Source organism: Siphateles boraxobius, unplaced genomic scaffold (genome assembly GCF_051911475.1).
Source record: "Siphateles boraxobius isolate OS27281-9 unplaced genomic scaffold, OSU_SipBor_1 8, whole genome shotgun sequence".
Classification (NCBI taxonomy): Eukaryota; Metazoa; Chordata; class Actinopteri; order Cypriniformes; family Leuciscidae; genus Siphateles; species Siphateles boraxobius.
Window position 1 is genome coordinate 28,131,998 of NW_027509208.1, and position 27,679 is coordinate 28,159,676.

The 27,679-nt window shown below is 39.6% G+C and overlaps 1 protein-coding gene across 4 annotated transcripts in view; it reads left to right on the top strand.

The window, feature by feature from the left end:
* Positions 1-25,880, top strand: part of lama4 (laminin, alpha 4) — a 177,204-nt gene extending 151,324 nt beyond the window's left edge. For all 4 annotated transcript variants that reach the window (XM_077220211.1, XM_077220210.1, XM_077220212.1 and 1 more), the window contains 18 exons: positions 577-739; positions 862-995; positions 1,526-1,697; positions 2,543-2,674; positions 2,772-2,914; positions 3,024-3,153; positions 4,608-4,745; positions 4,981-5,114; positions 5,886-6,044; positions 7,940-8,093; positions 8,175-8,359; positions 9,684-9,873; positions 10,099-10,254; positions 13,371-13,530; positions 21,719-21,849; positions 23,173-23,266; positions 24,279-24,398; positions 25,482-25,880. In XM_077220211.1, coding sequence (XP_077076326.1) covers positions 577-739; positions 862-995; positions 1,526-1,697; positions 2,543-2,674; positions 2,772-2,914; positions 3,024-3,153; positions 4,608-4,745; positions 4,981-5,114; positions 5,886-6,044; positions 7,940-8,093; positions 8,175-8,359; positions 9,684-9,873; positions 10,099-10,254; positions 13,371-13,530; positions 21,719-21,849; positions 23,173-23,266; positions 24,279-24,398; positions 25,482-25,627 — 2,641 coding nt within the window. In that variant the 3' untranslated portion in view covers positions 25,628-25,880. The remainder of the gene's footprint in view (positions 1-576; positions 740-861; positions 996-1,525; positions 1,698-2,542; positions 2,675-2,771; positions 2,915-3,023; positions 3,154-4,607; positions 4,746-4,980; positions 5,115-5,885; positions 6,045-7,939; positions 8,094-8,174; positions 8,360-9,683; positions 9,874-10,098; positions 10,255-13,370; positions 13,531-21,718; positions 21,850-23,172; positions 23,267-24,278; positions 24,399-25,481) is intronic.
* The last annotated feature ends 1,799 nt before the right edge of the window (positions 25,881-27,679 follow it).

The following is a 27,679-nucleotide window of genomic DNA, read 5'->3' on the forward strand; positions in this document are numbered from 1 at the left end:
TTTAACCTTAATCTAACCTATTTTTATTTGATGTTGAGATGTATGTTGTTCAGGGAAGGAGGAGGCGTGAACCTGTGAACTTTTCACAGACTTTAGCAATCATAAAATAAACAAACACCAAAATGAAAGTAAAAGCGGCAGCCCCTCATGGACCCCTAAAACTGGTTTAACTGGTGGAAACCATGATTTTTTTATTAAACCAATATAAAAATGTACTTTAAATAAATCACACAGTCATTTAACTTTTTTCATTGTGGTTATGGGGGATATTGGTCACTATTGCGAGAATAGAAAAGGGCTTGACTTAAGTTATGTGTTTATACAAAATGTATTCGAGCAGCTACTGTAAGCTGAACAGGACGATCCGAGAGTCGTGCCTCAATCCCAAAACTCTCTGTGTATGTAATGTATAGCCCAAGGAAAGTGAATTTGTGTTGCTTTTCATGCTAGGTTTTATCAAATGCATGTTTAATGTTTAGCCAATGGAAGACGATGCCGATATTTGTATATAGAACTTAGTTTTAGTTTTGCTATGAATAATATATCTATAATCAGTCTTACCCTTCTAACTGATAGGTTGGGTCGCCATGGTAAAGTGTTCCTGACGGTCCCGAGTCAAGACACCACAGCAGAGCAGAAGTTCATCCAGAAAGGAGAGGGGGCTGGGACAGACTCCATGTTTGACCTTGACCCTAAAGACAATATATTCATTGTAGGAGGAGTTCCTCCTGATGTGAAGGTGCAACAATCTATTTTCTGTTATGATAATGTCTCGGTTAGGTCATAAAAATAGGGGAATGGAAAATATGTTTTAAGAATTTTTTCACTGTAACACATTCTTATGCAGAAATGTTCTTTCAGATTCCTCCAGCTTTAAGCTTGGCTCCTTTTGTTGGTTGCATCGAGTTAGAGACTTTGAATAGTGATATCATCAGTCTGTACAACTTTAAGCAACTTCACAAAATGGATGTTGCCGCATCAATGCCTTGTCCCAGGTAAACCTTCCTTACATCCATTCACTTTATGCATTTTGGTTTGACATTTACTATTATCCCGCCACCCCATCCCACAGTTCTCTTAAGGATTGCATTCAAATATTAGCGAAATGTAGTTCTCACTTTATTTCACCAGCCCGTTTGAAATATATATTTACAAATATAATATGTGTGAAATGTTTGTTAGTTTTATTGACATATTTTAATGTTTTTATATTTAAATACATCACAGCACGATTGTGATATATATGGTATTTTACCTACTTCATTTGCAAGCAGAGAATTACAGGAATACAATTTCATGTATCATTAACCTAATAAATATGAAAAGTAGTATGTTAGGTATGATAAGATGTGCTTTATAGCTAAATTACTGTATATTGTTATCGTTTTGTTGCTTTGTGCATTTCTTCCCTTTAAATGTCAGATATTTCTCAGATCTTTCTCTCCAAAGCTCGAATGAGATCAAAGATGGCACTCTGTACTGTACATGGTCTGTTTAAATATTGCAATCTCTCTGTTTTTTCCAGGCATAAGTTGGCTTTCTCTCAGAGTCGTGTGACAAGTTATTTGTTTGATGGCAGTGGCTTTGCTTTAGTCAACAACATTGAGAGAAGAGGCAAAATTGGCATTGTTACTCGGTTTGATATCGAAGTTCGTACTGTTGCCAACAACGGCATTCTATTCCTCATGGTTAATGAGGTAAATATAGTTTCACTATAAATGTTGTTTTTCAATTAGTTTGGATTGATTCTTGGAAAACCAAAAAAGTAAAGTATATGTATGAAGAAATTATTGTGGATGAGCATGTTCAGAGGTATTCAGAGTAAAGTCCCGTTCACACCAAGGATAACAATAAAGATATAGTTTTAAAAATCGTTCTAAATATAAGAGATTAACAGAGTACACAGCACAGCTATAAAGATAACGGCACATAGAAACAACATTGTTTGAATGACTTTCAGAAAAAAAAAAATTCTAGCTGATGAATAATAAAAACATTGACAGCCAATCAGAAACAATTCTGAAACAATTTTCAATTTCAGTTTAATAATGTTAACAAATGGAACCTTATTGCAAAGTGTTACATAAATGATTAGTTCAGTCATGAAATGTTACAGCATGTGCAATCTGATAGCAATTACATTGTTTAGATTGAGTGTAGATTGATGTGACAAAAATTAAGCATTTTTAGCATAAGACAAAATAAAAACAAATACAATACAATCAAAATGCAAAAAGGGTCTGAATTCTTTATACTTTCACATATATGTACATAGAAACAGGGAGACCTGGATAAGGTTGCTTTGACATGCTATGTGAAGAATTTGAAAGCTTCAAAAATTAATCCCTTTTTTCATGTGCATCTTTGAGTCACAGGCTGCTGTATGATATGTGTGATCATATTATAGATTTGTGCATAATTTTCTAGAATTATGAGGCATTTGAACTTACTCACTGACACCTTACCTTACCACCCTACAGCTATGTAAAATAAAATAAAAATTCTGTGCATATATTGATGCATTTATGATGGGTTTCCACAGACAAATTTTTTCGTGCTGGAGCTGAAAAATGGATTTCTCCGTCTGATGTACGACTTTGGTTTCACTAATGGTCCTGTCATCATGGAGAGTAACTTGGCCAAACTCCAGATCAACGATGCTCGATATCATGAGGTAATGCTTTCTTGATACCAATTCCAGGGCATTTATCAAGTCATATCTTTAAACACAATGTATATCTTTTAACACCCTATTGTAAATTTTGTCTCAGGTGTCTGTGATCTATCATCACTCTAAGAAAATCATTCTGCTAGTGGACAGAAGCCATGTAAAGTCCATGGAAAGTGAAAGGAAACCCTTACCGTTCTCTGATATCTATATTGGAGGAGCTCCTTCTAGCATTCTGCTCTCGAGGTGAGAAACTTTGCTACATATTAATGCACAGATCAGGTAGAGAGGCTGATTCAATGACTTAGCAGTACTCATTTCCAACATTGAACCCGGCCATGTGGATGTTCCACAGGCCAGAACTGTCATCCCTGGTGGGATTGAAGGGTTGTGTAAAGGGCTTCCAGTTCCAGAAAAAGGACTTCAATCTCTTGGAGGAGTCAGGAACCATTGGTATCAGCAGTGGCTGTCCTGAGGAATCATTTGTATGTAACACGACCTTTTAAATTCATATGCTGCGTCCCAATTCGCCTACTTATACTACGCCCTAAAAGTATGTACTCTTTTTGTGAAGAAAAAGTATATACTTTTGAGTGTGTAGCAAAATAGGAGGCAAGCTTTGGGACATACTACGTCGTCATCTTTAACAGACAGCTCTATCGCGTGCATCCTGTCACCGTAAACTGCCCTGTCAATCATCTCGTCACAGTTAAAATCCTCCATTGAATCTAATATAATTTCTTACCGTTTCGGAGAGAAATGTTGTTGCACGTTCACCTGCCAGTCGTGGGTCTTTCATGCCTCTCACTCTCCTCATGTGTTTGCAATTTGAATGTAATGATGCATTTAAAAGTTAATGGCTAAACGTATCTTTACAAAAGTCCACAATGCTGCTGCAGATGCAATAAAATGTAGACAACATTGAATAAATACATTTTCGTCAGGTACTGACAATTAATCACTCAAACCCCTTTACTAAACCTCTACATAACCGCCAGACTCGCGCGTCCTCCATGTCTGTAGTTTTTTTTTTAACACTTTTCACTCGTGTTTGTAGTTCTAACCGAATCCTCGTCCAACGCGCGATGGGTTGTGGGCAATATCAGCCGTTAGAGTGTGCATCGATCTGCACTTCGGATTCTGACCGGATATAGTAGACCATCCGGGTCTCTTTGGAACACTCATTTCAACATACTACCATTTGGGACGTACTAATTCTATTTTCGAATACTATTTAGGACGGATAGTATGCGAATTGGGACGCAGCAATAGAGTTGGCAAATTATTTTTGATGGCACAGAAATTATATATATATTTTTTAGCTTTTTGTTGTTTACTTGCAATTTTTATTTGCTTAATATAAATGCTGTAACGTGTGCGATGCAGTTATTCAAAAATGTGTGACGCAGAATGAAATCCAATATAAAGTTTTCAATCAAACAAGGCATTCTCAGACGCAGGAGTAAACATGCACACACTACACACGTCACGTCTACACACGTCTGTTAAAGACGACACCGAACCCTCAACAGAAAGAACTGAGGGCTTAAATACATACAGTGATGATTAACTGAACAAGAACTAGGTGTGCAACTTAATTAGAAACCATGAAAACAAACTAGAAACAAGCACTTATGAAATAAGTACAGTGAAAACCATGAAAACAAAACTAAACAGAACAGAACTGTGACAAGTGCCACCACATAAAACATGGATAAAACAATAAATTAGTCTTTAAAAAAAAAAATATGATAGGAGACTGCTTGCCAGGCTCACATATGTGCATATGTGCTGTATTCACTTTTTCAGCATTTACCGTTATGAAATACCATTACGTCTTTGCACTGTTTAACTATGTATTAAAACATATTATTTTTTAATTAATGTATTAATTTGTTTTGAAAGAACTTGCTCAAATCGGGTTGTCTTTTACCTGCAGATGTCCCGTACGGCCTATTTCACGGGAGAAGGATATCTGGGCTCTACAGCTAAAATCTCACCATTCGAGTCTTTTGAGGGAGGACTAAACTTCAGAACACTACAGTCCAATGGACTCCTATTCTACCACAGAGATGGGGTATATTCTTTTTAGTTACTGTGTTTTACCCAGTCAAGTCTTGTTCTGTCTCTAACGTATAACTGTCGGAGAAGCTAATCCTAAACTAAGAAACAAAAGAAAAAAGAGATCCCAGGCTTTATTGCAAGGCTTTTCCTTCATATCAGACTTGCTATGGGAAGGAGGGAATTGGGTGGATGTGTGTTACATTTTTTCATGATGTCACAGATCAACCCAGTCTTTCTCTCTGTTGTAGTTGGATGAGTTTTCTCTCTCATTGGAGAATGGTGCAGTGGTGCTCCAGTCCAAAGGAACCAGAGTCAGATCACATAAGAAAAATTACAATGATGGACGGACTCATTTCTTAGTTGCCTCAGTGACCGATCAGAAGTAAGTTGGTTACTCAGTGTTAATTATATTACAAATAAAAATATCATAAAATATATGTAGAATATTTTACCATTTTATATTAATTAACTTTAGCTACATTTTAATCCCTTTTACTTACATGCTATATAATTTTAGTTGAAAAAAAAGACAGTTTGTGATAATGTGCAGAATACAGTATCTTTTGAAAACTTTTCAAAACCCTTAATTTTTCCCAATTTTGTTATGCTGCAACCTTTTGCTAAAAGACTTTAAATAGTTTTTTACACATTACTTTACACTCCATACCCCATAATGATAAAGCAAAAACAGATTTGTGACAACTTTGCAAATATATAAAAAATCTGAAACATCACACTGTATTGTATTACATTTTTTTGTTATGACACTTGAAACATATGTTTCTAAAGTAAAAACATGAACTTCTGCAATAATATCATATATTGAATATTCTGAAATTACAAAGAATACAAGGAATAATAAGAAGCACAAGACCTTTGTATTGGGTTATCAGGTCTCTCTACATTTTTAATTTTTCTTCTTAAAAAATGTTTTTAGTGCATCATATCTTATAGGTGTTATTTCTCATCATATGTTAGCAAACAGTAGTTTTAATTAAAATAATTTATTTTCATTATGCATCTTTTTGTCTCATCTTATTGTTGATGAAAAACATTCTGCATTTTGTTGATCTCAAATGAAGTTCTGAAGCTAACAAGGTGTCCTTGTGTATAAACTTGTTACATCAACTATTTATCCATGTTCTCTTGGCAGGTATGAACTTATAATTGATGACAAAGACAAGCAGGAGAAGAAGAAGCAGTCTTCCACGTCTCAGTCAGATAACGCCCCAAAGACCTTCTACTATGGAGGCTCTTCTATGAGTTCCACACAGAATTTCACTGGGTGCATCAGTTATGCTTATATTAGCAGGTAACATATACAGCCGGTTTCAAACTAGACTAAAATAAACATGCTTTTCTCACACAACCACTACTCAGCAGATTACTTGTGTTTTAAATGTACTGTACAGAGATGCTCTGAGGAATCTGATCTGGTGGTTCCCAACCCTATTCCCCAAGCCCTCCAACACTTTTTAAATGTCTCCTTTTTCTGACACACTGACTAAGGCTCTACTGATCTACTAATGCACCTATGACCTGAATCATGTGTGTTTGATTCACGAGAAATATAAAATATGAATGTATAAGGAGCAACAGAAACACAGTTGAGAATCACTAACTGATCTAAGCCCTTCTAGATAGCATTGTCTGTGATTGTGTGATATTATTTTATTCCATAAAGCTCTTCCTCATTTTTTTTTACCGTCACTGAATATTATAGCTACATTTCTTTTTGAACTGTCTGATCCACCATGATGGATTCAGATCTTTCCCCCCCCAAGTTTGTTGTTTAAGTATTGCTGCCTTATATTTGTAAATATGTACAAATATCAGTCATCATCCAAAGTAAAAAGAAATAAATGAATTAAATTTAAATAACTTAAATAAATGAGAGTCTGCTTTATTAGCTATGCTTTAGACCATCACCTTAATAAATTCCACTCTTACTTATACATGTTAAAAACATTTTAATCATGACAACTCTCGGTTTCACTTTATTTTAATGGTCCCTTTAACACATTCTGTTGAGTATAAGTAACATTGTACCTACATGTCCACTACTCTCATTAGTGTGTTAGTGGAGTAATAGTAGACTGGGTGGGTTAGGGTTAGAATAAGTTGACATGTACGGTAGTTGCAAATTTACTTATAGTCAGTATAATGTCTGTTGAGGAAAATCACAATAAAGAGTTAGCAGATATTAAGCAGACAGTCTATTAATACTCTAATGAGAGTTACTTGATACATAGGTGTAATGTTAATTATAGTCAACAGAATGCTCAAAAGGGACCATCAAAATAAAGTGTTACCCAACTCTCTGAATAGTTTTAATAAGTTAATGTATTTGGCCATGTTGGACTACATCGTCTATGCACGCTGCTTGAAAGGATGGATTTGCAACTGCCTATAGATACACAGACAGGCTACTGTGAGATATGTTGCTACTGCTGCATGAATAGACATACACGGTAGCAGATCTAGGCAGGTGGAGCTGGGGAGGTGGAGGGGTTCAGAGGAACTCTGATAGCGCTGCAGGACTAGCCTCAAGTGAACACTGAACCAGACTATTTAAATATTGAGCAAGCAATCTCACTGGCTGTAGGATCAGTAGAGGCCAATCAGCTCGTGCCATGTAGTAAATTACGTGAATTTTAGCAGACTGCAGGTAAAGGATCTATCAGCCTGCACTGATCTGTAAGTCTTGTATTTTCAATGTCTAATATTTTCAAAAATTCACACTCCAATCACAGTAATAACTACAGAAATCCCAATCTCACCCAAATCAGTGCACAAATCCTTCAATATTTGCCATGTCATTTTCATGTACAGTTACTTTTAGTCAATTTTACTCTGCAAAAACACAGGTGGACCTCAAACATAATTTCAGATTCAATACACATTTACATTTTTCTTTATTTCCATAGCAACATAATTGCTTTTAATTTTTCATCATGAGCTCATATCAGTAATAACATACAATTTAAAATGAATCCTTTCCTGATAGTGCTCACGTTTCACCGCACACATAATGACTTTGTTCCCAAACCTACATGGTATTATACAATCAGGACTTAATGACTGGCTTTCTGTTCAGTGTTATCAGAAATGAGTGAGTATTGATGGTACAAAGTGGAATTGCGTTCAGCAGGACTCGACTTAAGACTGTGGTTATTTATGTAAGTGTGATGTGTGTGTGTGATGCAGGCAGGATAGAGATATAGAGCCAGAAGACTTCCAACGTTACAGTGAGAATGTGCAGGCGTCGCTACAGGACTGCCCGGTGGAAAGACCCCCCGCTGCTCTGCTCAACAAAGACAGCAGAGACTCCTCTAGACGAAGTCCAGGACACTCCCGCAAGGTGCAACACACCAGCACACACAGATGCATGGATACCGTGTAATATTACACAGTTATGCACCTAAATATATTGTTGTCTCAGGTGGGCAGGGATGAGTCCAGCCTGCTACACGGCTTGAAGAGCAATCCTTTGGATGTTCCAGAGACAGAAGCTGCTCCCTGTTACCTGTCCTCCCACCCACGAGTGACCCGTCACGTCTATCGCTATGGCGGATCAGCCCACAGCCGACATGAGTACACCGGTGTAGCCAGTGTAATCAGAAATGAGTGAGTATTGATGGTACAAAGTGGAATTAACTCGACTTATTATTTCCAAACATTTATGTTACTTGTGGTATTTTCAACCCAGGCTCATTAAAAAAAAAAAAAAATCCCTGTGGCGACATGTTTTATGACACTTTGAAATTGAAATGTCCAGTGAGGGACACTAAAAACATGTGCAGTTTTATCTGAAACAGATAAACATGAATCTGACCATTGTTTTACATATCGTGGCACTTCAGAAATGAAAGATGAGATATTTTGTTGTGTTTCACTGGGTTTGTACCCTAGTGCAATGCTGTACTAGGTTTAGCTACGAAGCGAATTTACTGTGTAGTAAAAGCCATACATATGGAGCTGGTTATGTGATGCAGATGTCCAAATGTATTAGATTACAAATCATGCACTATGGTAAAAGTGTTTTAAGGTCATAACATGGTATTGTGCATGGAAATGCATGAAAATTAGTCTATTAATCTATAATCTGTCCATGTAATCTTAAATTGTGTTAAAAGGAATTACATTTGTGGGTGTTATACTGTCTCTAGTGTTATTTTTCTTATTCACTCACCACCCACCATCCTGCCAAATCAGTGGATATTGCACAGGGTTGTGCTTACATCTGTTCTGTACTGAATGTACCACTATAGTGTACAACAATCTGAGATGTGTTTTTGGCAACAACAAAAAACCGACTACAAAAAACATTTTATTGTTGGATATCCATAATATTACCTTATTTCTCCACTACAGTCAGCTTTGATAGTGATAGTGTTCTCTGGTGGTGTTTGGAAGAGTATACTAAAACAATACTAATATTTCTACCGTATCTATCTATATATTGCAGAAACAGTAAGAGTAATATGGTAGTATGCCATTCTTAACATAGCTACTGAGTCTGCATGCTGACAATTATCTTCTTACATTAAAGTGGAAGATGATACCACGGCTCCTAGCAGCAGCCATAGCAAACAGTCAGTTAATAACAAGAATATATATGTATCAACTATAGTTACATTATATGGTGATGTGAAATAAAGAATTTGGGGATATAGCCCAAATTCAAAGTCAAGAGCTCCTTACTATACAAATTCATCATATTATAAAATGTGCCTTATTCACAAAACTAAGCACTGTTTGAGTGTACTTTCAGCATTCAGAACCGTAAAGAGCAGTGGTGGAGCAATAACATAAAAGCATGCAAATGACGCAATCATTCTTAGCAAATTTCCCCATCTTTCATAAATGCAGTTTGATCCTGCACAGGAATTGCATTGGTGAATGCAGTGATACATAACAGTGCTTTCTGTTCTTCCATCTCTTTTTTTAGATCTCACTTTTCTCTATCTCTGAAAACTCATTCAGCGTTCGGTCTCATCTTCTACCTGGCTGACAAATCTGAGGAGAACTTCATGGCTCTGTTCCTCACTCATGGAAGGCTGGTATTCACATTTAGTTCAGGGAAAGACCAAGTCAGAGTCCGATCCAAAGAGAAGTACAGTGATGGACAGTGGCATGATGTAAGGATGACTAAAGTCCACTTATAACACATTCTATTTCTGCGGCATTAGCTACACTAAGTGTAATTGCACAGATAATGATCACCTTCCAATGCTGAAATGTTCACTTCAGTTGTTTGATTTGTCAGTCTTGAAAGTAAAATAAGTTGTAATTATTTAATAGTTTGGCTATTATAAGAGTGTCTCTAATACACCTTTTATGTGATTCTGTCTCTCTTTCTGTAGATTATCTTCATCAGAAGTGGAAATATGGGCAGACTGATGATTGACGATCTTGCGGTAGTAGAGGACAGAGCTCCGGGCAGAAACATCTCAATGCTTGTCCAGGATCCTCTCTATGTCGGTGGTGTGCCGTCTGATCAGGCGAAGAAAAACATTCAGGTATTGTGATCCCTCATTAGGGGCTTTTGCACCAGAGGAACCTCTTCATAGTTCCTGGAACTATTGGCGGAAGTACCCCGGATTTTGCCGTGTTCGCACCGCAGGAACTATGAACGATTTCAGTTCTAGGAACTCCTTTTGGAGGAACTAATTTAGCTCCTACTTCAGAATTCCAGCACTATAGGAACTACCAGTGACGTTAGTGTACGCTGATTGGCTGAGAACAACTAAAAAGCACAGGGTTAAATACACAGAGAAATCAATGAAATTAAAGACAGGTGTGACTAGGGATGTGATGGTGAGGATATTTTCCCAGCGTTTAATCGACATGTGACAACACCGGTAATACCGGTATCACCCACGGGGGCTTTTAAATCGCTAATTTAAAAGCGAAAGTAAAATACGCACTTCTGCACAGGCATTCATTATGGTGAGGATTAGAGCGAGCATTTTCAATTAATTCCAATGGAAGTAGGAATAAACTGAAAAACATACACTCTGTTCGGCTTGCTCCTCGCCGCGGACGCTCACCGTTATGAATGCCCTTGCAGCCGTGCGCATTTTAGTTTCACTTTCAAAATAGCGCCAGTTCGGGGGCGGATTGCTTAAATTGTTCAATAGCCTCCTCACTTTCGTGATCAATGAAATCTGACTGCTTCTGCTGATCTGTGCTGTGACTAGGGTGACCACCATCAAACAAACCAAATGTGGGAAAATTATAAATTTGTGTGGGACAATGTGGGACATGTTACCAACACTAAAACATTATGCATTTGCAAAATGCATTTCAGCTGATAAAAATTATTTGTTCTTTAGTCCCTTCCAGAAAACACCATTACATCACAATGTAACATTACATGTCTTTATTTTACATGACGTTTAAATTCAACATCACTGAGCCCAAAGGCAACAGGCATCATGCAGATAACTATTTTTGAAACAGTTTTGACCAATTCCAACTAAAATCCAACAAAATAAATAATGAACAAATAGAATATAAACCAACATGAATTTAATATATTAAATATGAATATATTAAAACAAAAATGTTCATATTTTTTTTAGAAAGGATGTGAATTAAAACAACCAAAGCAGGCAACAAGTTGATAAATTCTGTTAAATTTAAAATTTAATTTACCGAATTATCCATTTGTTTTCTGACAGCAACACATGAACCAATCACCGCTCCACATTTTGATTGACAGCCGTCACAACCTACTAGTGACCGTGTTTACTCCTTTGGTTTCAATCATTGGATATGATTTTAAAAACGGCTGTTTTATTTGTACTTCTGATGAAGCGCTGTTAAATAAAGGTGAAAAACTACGCCGCAAAAAGAATAAATAAAATGCTTAAAAAGGCAAACGAACACATGCACGTTTTCTTAATGATAATTAAAAACCAATAGACTGATGAAAATGCGGGACATTTTCTCAATATGCGACGTGCGGGGCAAGGGGTGAAAATGCTGTGCGGTACAACACAAAGCGGGACGGGTGGTCACCCTAGCTGCGACTCTTGTTCAGCTCATGATTTATTAAGCAGACACGGTCAGTTTTTAATTGTAGTGTCAGTTCTTTAACTGTAACTGAACTAAATGATTTTATAAAAAATAAAAAAAATAATCAAATTGACGGTTGGGGGCGGTGGGCAAGTGATGTAACCGATGTTGCTTCCGACCACCGTTAACACTGACTATCGTTTCAAGCCTAGGTGTAACTAATTCCGGTAACTATAACAACTAATACGATAACAAGGAGAACACGGAAACAATGAGCACAGAGAATACACTTCAACATAAAAGTCCATACAAAACAAAAGACAGAACCGGGATCATTACAGAAACACTGCTGTGTGTTCTGCTGAGGCTTTCGTTGGAACTTTTATATTATTGCAAAATAGAGCAAACAATACTGACAATACTAAGTCTCCCTGTAGTTCATAATTTTATCCCTTAGAACTCATCTTTGATCACCAAAATGACATATTTAAACATTTCTCTTGAGACTCCCCTGCTAGTTCGCTGTTAATGATATTCTAAAGCCCGCCGGTACGTTGACCTGATTGGTTACAAGGTAGTTTGTGACGTCAGAAACACCAGCGATTTCAAACTGTGTTTTTGAGACTGTCTCACTGTTCACTGCAGTTTTAAGGAGAAAATACTCAGCAATAGTGTTGACTTATGAATTTACACATGGTTTGTTTCAAAGAAAATTAAAAACATCACACAGACATATAAATGACATTAAAAACTTGATATTCACCACAGGGGAACTTTAAAATATACGTCACATAATATTACCCTTTTGTTTGTTGAACTGTTGTATAAAATCAATGTCACATTTGCAATCGTGTGGATATTCAGAAAAAATCCATTCTTTCTCGAATATATCATCAACATAAAAAAAAAACTCAGGGTGTGTTTTTGTATCAAAGAAAGTTTGAGTTTAAATCAATCTCTATGTGCCAGTGGCGAGGCTACATAATGGCTTGGGTGGAACTGGCCCACTCATTTTTATTTTTTTTGTGGGAAAGGAGAAAATCATGCATAGGCCTACAGTACATGACAATAATAATCGTTCAAATTCATGAATTTAGCGGATGCCACTCCCAAAACTTTGCAGCTTGTAAGTGGCTGCTGGTCAAGCAAAACATTTATTCAAATTCTAAACTGATACATCACCTAGAAAGCGCAGAAAAGAGCAGCTCTTTAGTGCGCAAACGCAGATATACTGTATCGTTTACCAAATCGCCAATACTCTATTATTATTCTATTATAAAACTGATCCTGGACCAGCAGTTATTAGCAGCTCTCCCAGGAATCAGAAGCAGCAGCAAGCAGTGGTTTGAGTGAGAAAATTTCAAAATGAGATCTTAGAATGATAGTTGACAATAAATACTTTTGAGAGGTTGTCACGTCCTAAATCTTAAACAGAATTTTGCCTAAAAAAAAAACTCAAATCAACATTTCATATCTTTTTATTGATCTATTTGGTTATTATTAGTTGGGTCCTGATCAGCCTCTTTGGCACTAGTTTGTGGTAATGATGACTGTTAAAAAACCTTTTATAAAAGTATAAGGCTCTGAAGTTTTCATTCTTCTCATACTTTTGTAGAAGACTTCTGTGTCTAGCTTCTCTGGCTGTGTGCGGAGACTCCAGCTGAATGGCCGCTGGCTCACCTCGGCCTCCAGCAGTTTTGGGGTCACACCCTGCTATGAGGGCCCCTCTGAACCAGGGACATACTTCACTGAGGAGGGAGGATATGTGCTGCTTGGTAACATACTATGCATCTTTATTACTCTCCCTCAAATTTTCTTTTCTCTTGAAGTATCTTATGACCTTTAGAATTGTTTGATCTGACAATATGTGACATATGCTTGGTTAATTAGTTGGAATTAGTTTTGTAGACACGTATACACAAATCAAATGGAGAAACAGACATGAGATGTCCAGTATACTTACAGTACTATATTAACTTCTTCAGTAGTGTTTTAAAAGCATCCCAGAATGCACCTAATGAAGTTGGTTGACATCATACCCAGAATGTGTAGAGCTGTGTAGGAAAATGGTTGCTGTTTTAAATGATTATTTCACTTCAGATAATTTACTGATAATTTACTCACCCCCATGTCATCCAAGATATTAATGTCTTACTTTCTTCAGTCAAAAAGAAAGTAAGCTAAACAAGTAAGTAAAACATTCCAGGATTTTTCTCTATATAGTGGACTCTATATAAGGTCCAAATAGCAGTTTCAGTGCAGCTTCAAAGACTTTACACGATCTCGAATAAGAGTCTTATCTAGCCAAACCATCTGTCATTTTCTAAAAAAAACACAAACAAACATTTATATACTTTGACCTGAATGATCAGGGGTGATGTAGGCGGAAGTACAGACCTAGTGTTTACAAAGAAAACATGCAAAGACTAAGGCCCTGACCCAAATGGCGCACTTCATGTGGACTTTCTGTCTCGTGGACTTAAATTGCGCGTGCTCGCTGAGTCTACGAGTCCGTAGGCCGTTCCATTCATAATTGTAACGCTCTGAAGTGTGCTCAGCGGCGCCCCCTTAAAGCGGTCTTCCGCGAAGCCCGCATGGATGCAGGCTCCACACACTTTAACTACCCAGAAATCCTTGCGGAAGGCTAATCAGACAACGGATGGGAGGAGATTTCGCTCACTGACAATTTGTTAACATGGCTGAGAAGAAAATATTTAAGTGTAAGTATCATTACGGTTTTTATGACCTAGGTCATACAAGTTTATAGTCAAGTCATCCTCATTTATATAGCGCTTTTAACAATGTAGATTGTTTCAAAGCAGCTTTACAGAGATAAAGATATAATTTAATGTAACAGATATTGGTTTGGTTTTATAGTGGCTCTTGAAAAATGTTTTTTCCAGCTAAAGTTAGTTTTGATTGATTCACTTCCGTCTAAATGATCATTTGTTATTAAATTAGGGGCCGCTAAGACGACACCGTTCTCTCTAAACAGACTTTAAACGTGAACCTGTGATAGACGCTAATGGCGTTCACATGCGCATTAAGAATTGAGTCTATAGTTATTGGCGTTTGAATATATGTGCGCAGGTTTGTAATTCCTTACAAACCATACCTAAACAATTTATTTTATCTTATCACTTTGGGTAGGTACGCAAACCGAAAAATTCCACAACGCTTTATCTGTAGAGTGGTATAGGGATCCTCCATAGGGAGAGGCTAGTTGGCACTTCAGCACTGCATTGTCATCGGGTCCAGGCCAAAGTCCTTCGTCAGATCTGGAAACGGCCTGGATCCAGCAGGCTGCGGGAAAACCTCGGGATAAACAAAGACACTAAAATTAGCGTAGATGCCATTCTTCTTATGATGTAACGAGTCCATCAGGATTGGAGGGAAATGTTCCCAGTTCCGGCTGACCTAATCTAAGCAGCCTAATATTGAATTATAGAAGTCTATAGAGTGTTATGTGAATGCTAGGTCAAAGAGATGTGTTTTTAGTCTAGCTTTGAACTGACAGACTGTGTCTGCTTCCCGGACAATGTTAGGACGATTGTTCCAAAGTTTTGGTGCTAAATAGGAAAAGGATCTACCACTAGCAGTCGATTTATATATTCTAGGTATTATCAACTGGCCGGAGTTTTGAGATCGCAATACACGTGAAGGACTATAATGCGTTAAGAGCTCGCTCAAGTACTGGGGAGCTAAACCATTTAGTGCTTTGTAAGTAATCAGCAATATTTTAAAATGTATACGATGTTTAATAGGGAGCCAATGCAGTGTTGACAGAACCCGGCTAATATGGTCGTACTTCCTGGTTCTGGTAAGAACTCTAGCGGCTGCGTTTTGAACTAGCTGTAGTTTGTTTATTAAGCGTGCAGGGCAACCACCCAGTAGAGCATTACAATAATCTAGCCTTGATGTCATGAACGCATCAACTAGTTGTTCCGCATTTGTCAATGAGAGCATATGACGTAATTTAGATATATTTTTAAGATGGAAAAATGCGGTTTTACAGACACTAGACACGTGACTTTCAAATGAAAGATTGGTATCAAAGAGCACACCCATGTTCCTAACTGACGACGAAGACTTAACAGAGCAGCCATCAAGTGTTAGACGGTATTCTAGGTTATACAGACATTATGGTCATCTACCAGTGGTTGATGTCTCAAACATAGGCTAATAAATGCACTCTGAATAATACGGGCGCATTGATTCATTAATTAAATAGAACTGAATGTCAGGGCTTTACTGAGTCATAAGTAACAACAACAACAAATGGCAGCATATTTCAGCGTGATTATGTAATGCGTGAAGTCGTGGAAGTGCAAAGGTTTTGCAAACGCCGTTATGGCCGCCACGTATACTTTGAGCGTGGACGGGGTTCTACCCTTATCCAGCAGCTCCTGAAGGAAGGAGAGCACTTCCGTAACCCCGCAGTCTACGGGTGAAAAGCCCTGAGCTTGACACCAGGTAGAGAACACTGACCATTTCGAGGAGTAGAGCCGTCTAGAAGAAGACGGGGCCCTAGCCTGCGTGATCGTGTTTAACACTCCCTCCGGGAGGTTAGCGGGTACCCGTTGATGGCCCACACATGTAGGGACCATAACTCCGGGCGAGGATGCCAAATCGAGCCCTTTGCCTGAGAGAGGAGGTCTCTCCTCACCGGTATCGGCCGTGGGGCAGTGCTGGTCAGCTGCATCAGGACTGGGAACCAGGTTTGGTTCGTCCATAGCGGAGCCACGAGCAGCACTGGGCATCCATTTTCCCTGATCCGTTCCAGCACTTGAGGCAGGAGCGAGATGGGGGGAAAAGCATAGAGTGGGCGTCGAGGCCATACGTGGGCCAGCGCATCCCTGCTCTTGGAGAAAAAGTTCGGACAGTGAGCGTTTTCCTGGGACGCGAACAGGTCCACCTGCGCTCTGCCGAATGTCTCCCACAGCAGTTGGATCGCCTGCGGGTGCGACCATTCCCCTGCTGGGACATTGTTTCTGGACAGTCTGTCTGGTCCCAGATTCAGGTGACCAGGCACATGCGCTGCTTTCAGTGAAAGCAGGTTGTGCTGAGCCCAGTCCAGGAGGCGTTTCGTCAGCCTGTAAAGGCTTTGGGACCTGACGCCGCCCTGGTGATTTATGTACGCCACCACTGACATGTTGTCCAACCGGACTAAGACGTGGCGGCCTTTTATCTGGGGACAAAAGCGCCTTAGCGCGTTGTCTACTGCCAGCATTTCTAGACAGTTTATGTGTAGGAGCTTCTCCCATTCTGACCACTGGCCAAATAACGGTCTGCCCTCGAGCAGCGCTCCCCATCCCGAGGTGGAGGCGTCCGTGGACACCACCATCACACTCGAGGGAGTCCCCAGACTCACGCCTGACTGGTACCAGTCGGCTTTTTTCAAGGTTTCAGAGCCGAGACGCATTTCCTGTCGACCCTGAGGAGAAACAGACCAGCGGCCCAAGCCCCGGGCGGAACTCGTGCTTTCAGCCATAACTGCAGTGGGCGCATGCGAAGCAGGCCCAGCTGAAGTACTGAGGATGCTGAGGCCATGAGGCCCAGCATTTTCTGAAACCGTTTGAGCGGGACTATAGAGCCGCAGCGGAAGGATTTCACGGCGCGCTGAATGTTCAGTCCTCGCTCCGCTGACAGACGTGCTGTCATAGACAGCAAGTCCATCACTGTTCCCAGAAAAGAGATTTTCTGGCTGGGAGACAGGGAACTCTTCGCCCAATTGACTGTGAGACCCAAATTCTCGAGATGCTCGAGTAATGCGGTCTTGTGTTCTATGAGCTCTGATCGTGATCGAGCTAGAATCAACCAGTCGTCTAAGTAGTTCAAAATTCGCATGCCCTGAAGTCTCAGGGGTGTGAGAGCCGCGTCCATGCACTTCGTGAATATACGGGGTGCTGGGGACTGGCCGAACGGTAGGACTGTGTATTGATATGCCTGGCCCACGAAGGCGAATCTCAAGAATCGCCTGTGACGTGACGCAATCTGTATTTGGAAATAGGCGTCTTTCAGATCTATTGACATGAACCAGTCTCCCTGGCGCACGTGCACGATGATTTTGCTGGTTGTCAGCATTTTGAACTTGCGTTTCAGAAGCGCTTTGTTCAATTGTCGCAGATCTAGAGTGGGTCTTTTTTCGGTACCAGAAAATATCTGCTGTATACACCCCCTTCGCTCTGAGCCTGAGATAAAGGTTCTTTGGCCCCTTTGCTCAGTAGTTTCGCTATTTCGGTTCGAAGTAGATGAGATACTTCGTTGTCCACCGTGGTTTCGACACGGGCCGTGCAACGGCGGGGACGTCGAGCGAACTGTAGCGAATAGCCTCTCTTTATAGTGTTCAACACCCATTCTGATACCCCGGGAAGCATTGCCCATGCATTCGCGTGGATAGCTAGAGGCAGAATGATATCCGGGCTCTGGCCGCGGCACAGCGGCGGCTGCAGAGCTTCGGTGTGCTGAGACATGAACACTGTGTTTAAAGTGTGCGAGGCGGGGGGCGCGCCGATCACGGCGGGCAGCCTGTTCGCATTCGCTTTCTCTATGACAAATTGTGGAGAGAGAACGAGCGGGACAAACCCCATAGGGTTCAGCGTGTCTGTGGGTGAATGTGGGCGCGGGACAGCGGGCACATTTACTGCACTGAAAATACCGTCGGCTTGCGCTGACTGAATATGTGTTGGTTTCGTTTTTACAGAAACCGTGGGACACGCACTGTGTAGTGTTTGTGGGCACTGTGTCGTGGGCACATTCACTACGTTTGCACAATCGACATGAGTCGATTTTATTTGTGCTAGCCCTGAACTGTGGCGGGCTGTGTCTGCGTGTGGGAATGGGGACTGTGACGTGGGCATTCTTACAACACTCATAACACCATCGGCTATGGCCGGGACACCAGAAAATACACTCTTTATTGGATTTATCTGGGTCGCCGTAAAAATGGCGTTAATGTGCAGGCAAGCGGGCTGTGGTACCGGCTTGTTTACTGCGAAATACACTGAAACAGTCACATTGTTTGGAACTGAACGAGCGAGAGGTTTCGGTGGAGTCTGGCCGCGGCGAGACTTAAACACCGTGGGTCTTAGCTGACTGTATGTGTGTTGGTTTCGTTTTACAGAAAACGTGGCACATGCAGTGTGTAGTGTTTGTGGGCATTGGGTTGTGGGCACATTCACTACATTTAATGCACAATTGACATGAGTCGATTACATATGTGCGAGCCCTGCACTGTGGCGGGCTGTGTTTGTGTGTAGAAATGAACACTGGGCTGTGGGCATTTTTATTACACTCATAACACCATCGGCTGTGGCCGGAATACCAGAAAATACATTGCTTATATGATTTTTCTGGGTCGCCGTGGAAACGGCATTTGTGTGCAGGCAAGCGGGCCATGGTACCGGCTTGTTTACTGCAAAATACACTGGAACAGTCACATTTTCTTGGAACTGAACGAGCGAAAAGTATCAGTGCAAGTCTGGCCGCGGCGAGACTAAATTTTATCTGCTGCGAGAGCTGGGATCGAACACGGGTCTCCCGTGCGATGGCTGTAGGTTTCGCCACTGAGCCACAGGGGGAAACGACAAAAGCTTAAAATAGCTCGATCACATAATAGAGCGTCATCACAGTTTTGTGTGTGCCGGCGTTTGTTTGCAGGCGTGCGTGTTATACAACAGGCTCAATGCTGCAATATTGACATTTTCAGCCGCTCAAACTAAGAGGAGCTGAGAAATGTTTGAGAAATGGAGGTTGGTCCGGCCTCGGCGGGACTAAAAATACACTCTTTCCCCATTTCGCCGGTGACGCATGCCCACGGGGGGCGGGGGCGGGGTAGCTTTCTTATAACGTAAAGAAAGCTAGCCGCGGTTTTGATGCTGGCTCGTTTCCCTGACGTCTCGCGGGCAGAAGGGCGAACCGGCGAGCTTTCACGGCTGGAGAAGGATCGGGGACCCGCTGAGTACGGCGCTTTGTGGCGCGGCACTACAGCGGGCGGGAGTCTCACTCACCATGGCAATAGCTGGCCTCCTCTACCGATGCAGCTATCTTGTCGTCACTAATGGCGGAAGCGGCGGCGCGCGGCGGCCGCTGTCCGTCAGTGAGCGACTCGATTGAAGCTCGTGAAGCTGGCGGGCGAACCGGCGAGATTTCACGGGCTGGAGAAGGCTCGAGGACCTGCTGAATACGGCGCTTTGCGGTGCGGCACTACAGCGGGCGGGAGTGCAGACTCGGAGAAAAAATGCCAGGCAAGTCCTCAGAGTCACCATGGCAATAGTTCCACAGGAACGAAGCGTCTTCAAAAAGACGCTGCTCTTTTAGATAAAGAGAGAGAGAGAGAGTGTGAGTCGTGACGGCGAACACACACTCTAGCAGTGAAAAAGGATATTAACGCCGGAAAGCGTAGCAGGTACAGCGGCTGAAGGCGGCAAGGTGAAGGCCAGCGGCTTCAGGCTCGAATGCTCGTCCCGCAGAAGGCTTACTATCAGACGGCGCGGCTTCTCACTCCGGATCCAGCGATGCAGTAGTGCATCGCTGAAGAGATGAAAATCAGTTTGTATCAGCCTGTCGAGCGTATTTATAGGCTAAGGCCACGCCTATTCTGGAGGGATGCGACGAAATGGGCGCGAAGCACCCCCATTGGATGTCACGTCACGCAGGGCCTCTCTCGATAGGCTTGCTGCTGTTGCCGCAGGGCAGCCAATAGGCGCGCGAGCCGTCTTGCCTATGTCTGCACGCTGCCGCACAGCGTTTTACATTAATCAAAATTAAAGGATAATTTTTGGCTTCAATATCTCGTGGAAAAGAGGTTTTCCCCATAGCGTAAGATATTACGCAGTACGAGAGATACTCTCGTAAGAGAACCCTTATTCCTTGGCTGGGATCATGTAGAGTCTTTGAAGCTGCACTGAAACCTTCAAACCATTGAAGTCCACTATATGGAGAAAAATCCTGGAATGTTTTCCTCAAAAACCTTAATTTATTTTCGACTTAAGAAAGAAGTACATGAACATCTTGGATGACGTGGGAGTGAGTAAATTATCAGGATATTTTAATTCTAAGGTGAACTAATCTATTAAGCTCAAGTATAAGTTAAGTATATACAGATATGGTCAAAGTTTACATACACCTTGTAGAATCGGCTTTTGTAATAGTAGTGTAGGGGTTCTTTATGATCCTAATCAAACAGTCACTGTTTGATAGGGCTCAAATTACAAAAAAAAAAAACTGAAAAAGCAAAGAATATGCAGGAACTGGAAAATTATTTACTCAAGAATCATCAACAGTTTAACTGCTCAGGACAAGCAAGGGACTCATGAACAACTATTACAAAATTAAATGTTATTTCACAGTTTTGTTGATATTGTTACTATTTTAAAATGTGGAAAATACTACTGATAGAGGGGTTAAGTGTGTGCAAACATTTGGCTCATGTTGAAAAGATCTGCTACAATGGCCTTAACTGGTCATCAAGCTATGTCAGAATGACTTAGTGTGTTTTGCTGTTGGTAAGCAACATTAGGGTGAGAACCAAACATCTGAACCAGCTTGGACATTTATGCTGATCATGAACTAGAATACCAAAAAAAAACAAAAAAGAGCCACAGACAGACAGAGGGTCCTGCTAGAGAAGTGGAATGTGAAGTGCCCCTTATTGCCACGCTGCGGCAATCTGATTGGTTGTTGCCGAGGTTGGGGAAGATTTAAGCAGACCTCAAGGTCTTGGGAAACAGTTTCAGCTGTTGAATGTGCGTAGAGAAATTTCACGCCCTGGTGTGGTGTTCAGTGGGTTACAGATGCACATAACTCTGCTAAGCTCAAGAGGATGATTCCAGCATGCAGAGCTAAACAGCTGAATACGGGAATCAGATGTCTCCTTGTCTGAATGTATTAGCCATCTTGCGGTTAGAATTGAATCCAAGGATAATATGCTGACATAAAGTATGTTCTTCTCCTGACATGCAGATGACTCCTTTGATTTTGGCTCAAGATTTAAGCTCGTGATGGAGGTGCGTCCTCGTGTGGCGTCAGGAGTGCTACTGCATGTCTTCACTGGAGAGAAGGAATATCTCACCCTGTACATCTATCAAAGTCAGGTCTGGAGATCCTATCAGAGATTCATTACAAAACATCCTATGCTGTGTGATCACATTTCTGTCCTCGAAATATCATTAACTTATCACTGAGTCAAGCCTTAAAATGATTACTGACTAATCAAGAATAGGATAGGTTGCTGTCAGACAAGTTCGAGAAAAGCAGTATACTTTAGCATTTAATAAGAGTGCTTATTACAGAAATAATACACTTTAAAAGAATGTAATTAACTTTGAAATGTATGTAATGTTTTTGGACACTTCATTGCATGGTTTTTACAATTACATGAAAATGTACTATAGTTTTAAATTAATATTAAATGCAGTTAGTTGAACTTAAGGGTACTTGTTTGACCCACTTAAGTAGGACTTAAGTACATATTAAAAATTTCATTCTACTTGTCTTTGAAATATGGTTAAAGTGTACTGATGAATGTACTTACACGCATTTATGGTCAACTAAAATTTACTTTAGTTTAATTTATATTGAAATTTGTATGTCATTTATTAAATTTTCTAAAGATGAAGTTGCAATCTAGCACATTTCAAATATATTAACTTTAAATGTAATATCAAATAACACTATAATTAAAATCAATGTTAGTCAATCCATCAAAATAAGTGTACTACTTTAAAAACAATTGAAAATGTACATACTTTTTTTTTGACATTATTACAAAGTGCACTTTTTAAAAGTGTTAAGTGCTCTTAAGTGGGCTTTTATTATATTATATTATATTTTATTTTATTATATTATTTAATATTATATTATATTCCAAGTAAAGTTTTTTTTTCTTTTTAAAATATGCTTTTAGGATTAGAAGTACACAGTAAGTGCACATTTAATACAATAAAGTGGACTTATTCTTTACAAGGGTGTCTATAGAAGGGCTGTCCATTTGGATAGCTTTAAAAGAATGATAAAGAAATTATCCAAAAATATGTTAAAACGTTGCCCGCTCTTGGGAGGGTACACATAAATGCTCCAAATCTTTTCCAAAACCTTTTCCAACTCTCAACATGATCAGAAAGGACACCTACATTTGCTCCAATGTTCATTAATTAATAAAAAGTTACTTATTAACATTAACTTGTTATAAAAATGTACTTAGAATAATAAAAAAATAGAATAATTTCATGATGAGCACATTTTACTGAATGTCACACTGCTCACAGAAATCTCAGATTGATTTCTATGGGAAATGTTGTAATACTGTTTGAGCGAAGAACAGTAACTAAAGAAACTGAGATTAGAGGATGATTATATATGCATTACAAGAGATATTTAATAGGAAGTCATGTGATTGATTTGATGGGGTTTTGTAGGTGGTGGTTGTGCTGAATAACGGTATCCGTGAGTTCTCCACCTATGTGTCTCCTCGACAAGAAATCTGTGATGGAAACTGGCACAAGGTCACAGGTACAGACTTAAAGGGATAGTTCACCCAAAAATTAAAATTCTGTCAGTATTTACTCACCCTCATGTTGCTCCAACCCCTTAAGACCTTCGTTCATCTTCAGAAAACGAATTAAGATATTTTTGATTAAATCTGAGAGCTGGATCACTCCACCATAGGCTTCTAAGGGATTGAAACTTGCCAGCCCCGAAAAGTTATTAAAGACATCGTTAAAATAGACCAAGTGACTACAGTGGCTCAATCTTAAGTTTATCAAGCGACAAGAATACTTTTTGTGTGCAAAAACAAACAAAAATAACGACTTTATTTCAACTATTCATTTCCTTCTCTGTGGGCCTCGAGTCAGTTCACGTATTGTAATAATGTAGTGCTACGTCACACTTAGGCTCACTATTGGCCGATGCTGGTCATGTGTGTAATGCGTGTGACGTACAACACATAAGCACTTACGCTATTACACTAGTGAACTGACTCGAGGCCCACAGAGAAGGAAATGAATAGTTGAAATAAAGTCGTTATTTTTGTTTTTTTTGCGCACAAAAAGTATTCTCTTTAACAATGTCTTTAATAACTTTTCGGGGAACAAGTTTCAATCCCTTAGAAGCCTATGGAGGAGTGATCCAGCTCTCAGATTTAATCAAAAATATCTTAATTTGTCTTACGGGGTTGAAAGAACATGAGGGTGAGTAATTACTGACAGAATTTTCCTTTTTGGGTGAACTATCCCTTTAAAATACATTAACTTTATATGGTTAAAATGAATAATTTTTAAAAGTCTCGTACTTTGTGCTTTACTTAAATTCAATACTTTTTAATTAAATACATATTTTTTTTCTTTTCAGCTAAGACTCAATTTCTATAGAGAAATAACCACCCATTAAAGATTTGCTCAGTAGTGTATAAGGCTCAGTTAAATGTGCTGTAGATAACTGTGATGTTATGGTGCCTCAGATTCCTGGCAGGGCAGTGAGGCAGCAGGTGCTTTATTAAGCATGCTAATGTTGTTCTTTCCAGTGATCAGAGAAGGTCCATCGGTGCAGCTGGACGTGGATTCAGAGGTCAGTCACGTTGTGGCGTCTGTCATTGAACCAGCGCAGAGCTCCAGCGCTCCAGTGTTTATTGGAGGAGCTCCAGGTCAGTCCCCACTAATGTTTAGAGACAATGGCCATACAAAATATACATTTCATTGGGGTAGATATAGGATGACTAGATTTGTCATGGTGGAATACGGGACGGGATGGACAGCAACTGGGGGCCCCCTTTTTCACAATTTCATGAGACATTTTATTTCATGATAATGAGAAATAAATATTTTTGTATATATACCTGAAAAACTATATATACTATATATATATATATATTTCTATATATAGAAAGCTACATTAGGTTTATTTAACCTGTATACATTTATTTAACATCTTTTGCTGTTTGATTAACATCAATGACACAGATAGGTATTTTAGGCTGCTGTCACTTTAAGACTGGATACTAGGATCTAATATACTGACCATAATTGTTTGTTTATCATTTGAAACATCAGAAAGTTTTTTGTTTTAAACATTTAGCTTGGAAGTGTGTTTGTGCTATCTTTAAAATGCAATACTTTTTTAATGGAAACACACACAATTTTAAGTGTTCGAGTACTTCAGGTGCCACTTTTTGCAAACCAGCTTAGAACAGTTTCAAAAGTGTTGGTCCCATTTTATATTAGGTGTCTTTAAAGCCAAAGCACAACCAAAACAATGTGCTTCCGCAAAATGCATGCAGTTTTTTTTTTACCCGCTAGTGGGGCAAAAGTTACATACCCCTGGTTTCACAGATAGGGTTTAAGCAAGTCCCAGACTAAAATTTATGTTTGGGCTGTTTGAACTGAAAGAAACTTGCACTGGTATATCTTAAAATATGTTTATACAAGCTACTTCAATGCCCTATTTGAACTACGAGAACTAAGACTTCACCTGGCTTCGTCTAAGCCTTGTCTGTGAAACCAAGCCAAAGTAGTTAAAGACACTTAATATAAAGTGGGTCCAATTTGGCCCATCCAATCAGATTTCAGAGCTTGAACTGTAAAATAAAAACTGTGCTTCTGTAACTCCTGAAAATAATGTTAGCTTAGGCTGTTTCTTTCAAATGCTACTGTAAGAGTGTTCATTCCCACTGCAATGTCAATACTTATCGAGTTTATTCAAATGGTCTTGGCCTTTTTGTCTTGTCCAGCCTCCATGCTGTCTCCCAGTCTCCTCAGCAGGAGAGGCTACACAGGCTGCATGAGGAGCGTGTCTGTGAACGAGTCTCCTGTGAGCTTCAGTAAAGCGCCGCTGGTCAGTGGAGCGGTCGGTGTGGGCTCCTGTCCTGCCGCTTGAGCCACCACAGAAATAAACATGCCTCTTCAGCATCATTTATATTTCATTAAAGACTAATGAGTTGTAAAACAGAGCACTGTAACCTTTGTTAACTTCATATGTAATATCTATAAAAACCTTGTACTTTTTTGCACAGAATATTAACAAAGCCATACAGTAAGAGAGAGAGACTATATAGTTATGTTACTAAATAAAGTCCTTCACTCACTGCTTTATCTGAATACTTTTCTTTAATAAAGCTGGTGTTTTCTGCGTTTGTTTTGTATCTGTATCTGGGTTAGACAATGGGTGTGATGATGATGTTGAACTCCTGTGAAATGTTAGGCAAAAATAGAACATTAGAACAAAAGCACTTTATATGTGATCAGCGACCATAAACATGAATTCATATTCATTTCATATCAGTATAAAAATTGACTTAAATGTCAATATTAAAAGAATATATTAACAACTTATATATCACTTTTGTAGAAGAAGAAGGAGAAATTAATAGTTAATTGTACATAATTGACTGACTTTCTTTTACAATATGAAAGTGAGTTTTTTAGTTCAGAGACATAAAATTTATATTTCTGATTGGGATGTGTCTTAATGTTACAACAAGATTGAGATCAAAAGGCCAGTAAAATCCGATCTAAATGGCCCTACCGGTTCCCATTATAGCTACATATAAAAATGAGAAGTGTAAAATATTATGCTAATAAATGATAAAACAACATTAAAAATATATGCACAGGCTCCAAAGAACAAAAAAATAACCGTCTAAACACAAACACAGCCATGAAAATAAACACAACATTGTTATTAACAATATATATCTATATATCTATATCTATATCTATATATCTATATATATCTATATCTATATATATATATCTATATATATATATATATATATATATATATATATATATATATATATATATATATCAATTAAACACAACAAAATCCCAGCTTTTTAATTCTTATTTAAATTATTCTTGGAAAGTACAAACAGGGGGAGGCCTGAAAAAATGATTAAAGGAAAATGATATGAGGGAAAAACTAGACACCATATAGAGACAATGGGTGCTTCTCAATATCCCTCCTCGTCTCCTCGCTCCTCTGTCCTCCATCCTATGACCAGGAAACCAATCAAGCACAGCCATCTTGAAGGACATCTCAATTCTCTAATTGCACCGTGAGGAGTCAAGGATCGAGGAGTGAGGAGGCTTTTAGAGGAGTCATGAGCGAGGCAGTGACGTGCGGTGATGTCTTAAAGAGGCTAGGCACTGAGTTATGAAAGCCAGATTACCTGATTTATTGTTTAGGCTAATAATAATAATAACAGTATATAACTGTAATAACAGTAAACGTTACGCACAAACGCAGCATAACAAGAAATGTACAAATCAGAATGTATACCGTGTACTCTCTCTCTCTCTCTCTCTCTCTCTCTCTCTCTCTCTCGCACACACACACACACATGCAAGCGTGGCACAGGCACACACCGGTAGTTAAAGGTTGTATCAGTGATTTCAGGCCCAAAAATAAATGTCTAATCTTTCCTAACCATCCGCTAGCTGCCCGCCCCATAAGCATGCCGTCCAAAAACCGCGTCTCTGTAGGTAGCCTAGGCTCTGAGATCTGCACACAAAAACAAATGGGTACAACCACCACTCAAAACCAAAATAAAGTGTTCCAACCAATCACTGACAGGGGCGGGTGTTGTGAGGTTTTGCGCTCGTGCACTGCTGGACGCGAAATCGGAGCAACACCCGCCCCTGTCAGTGATTGGTTGGAACACTTTATTTTGGTTTTGAGTGGTGGTTGTACCCATTTGTTTTTGTGTGCAGATCTCAGAGCCTACGCTGCCAGAGACGCGTTTTTTGGACGGCATGCTTATGGGGTGGGCAGCTAGCGGATCGTTAGGAAAGATTAGACCTTTATTTTTGGGCCAGAAATCACTGATACAACCTTTAATGTCCACTCCAGCATCAATACAACCATTCTTAATCCTTAATTTTTGCACAGCGGCCAATTATGTCTGTCAGCAAAAGTAAAATCACACAC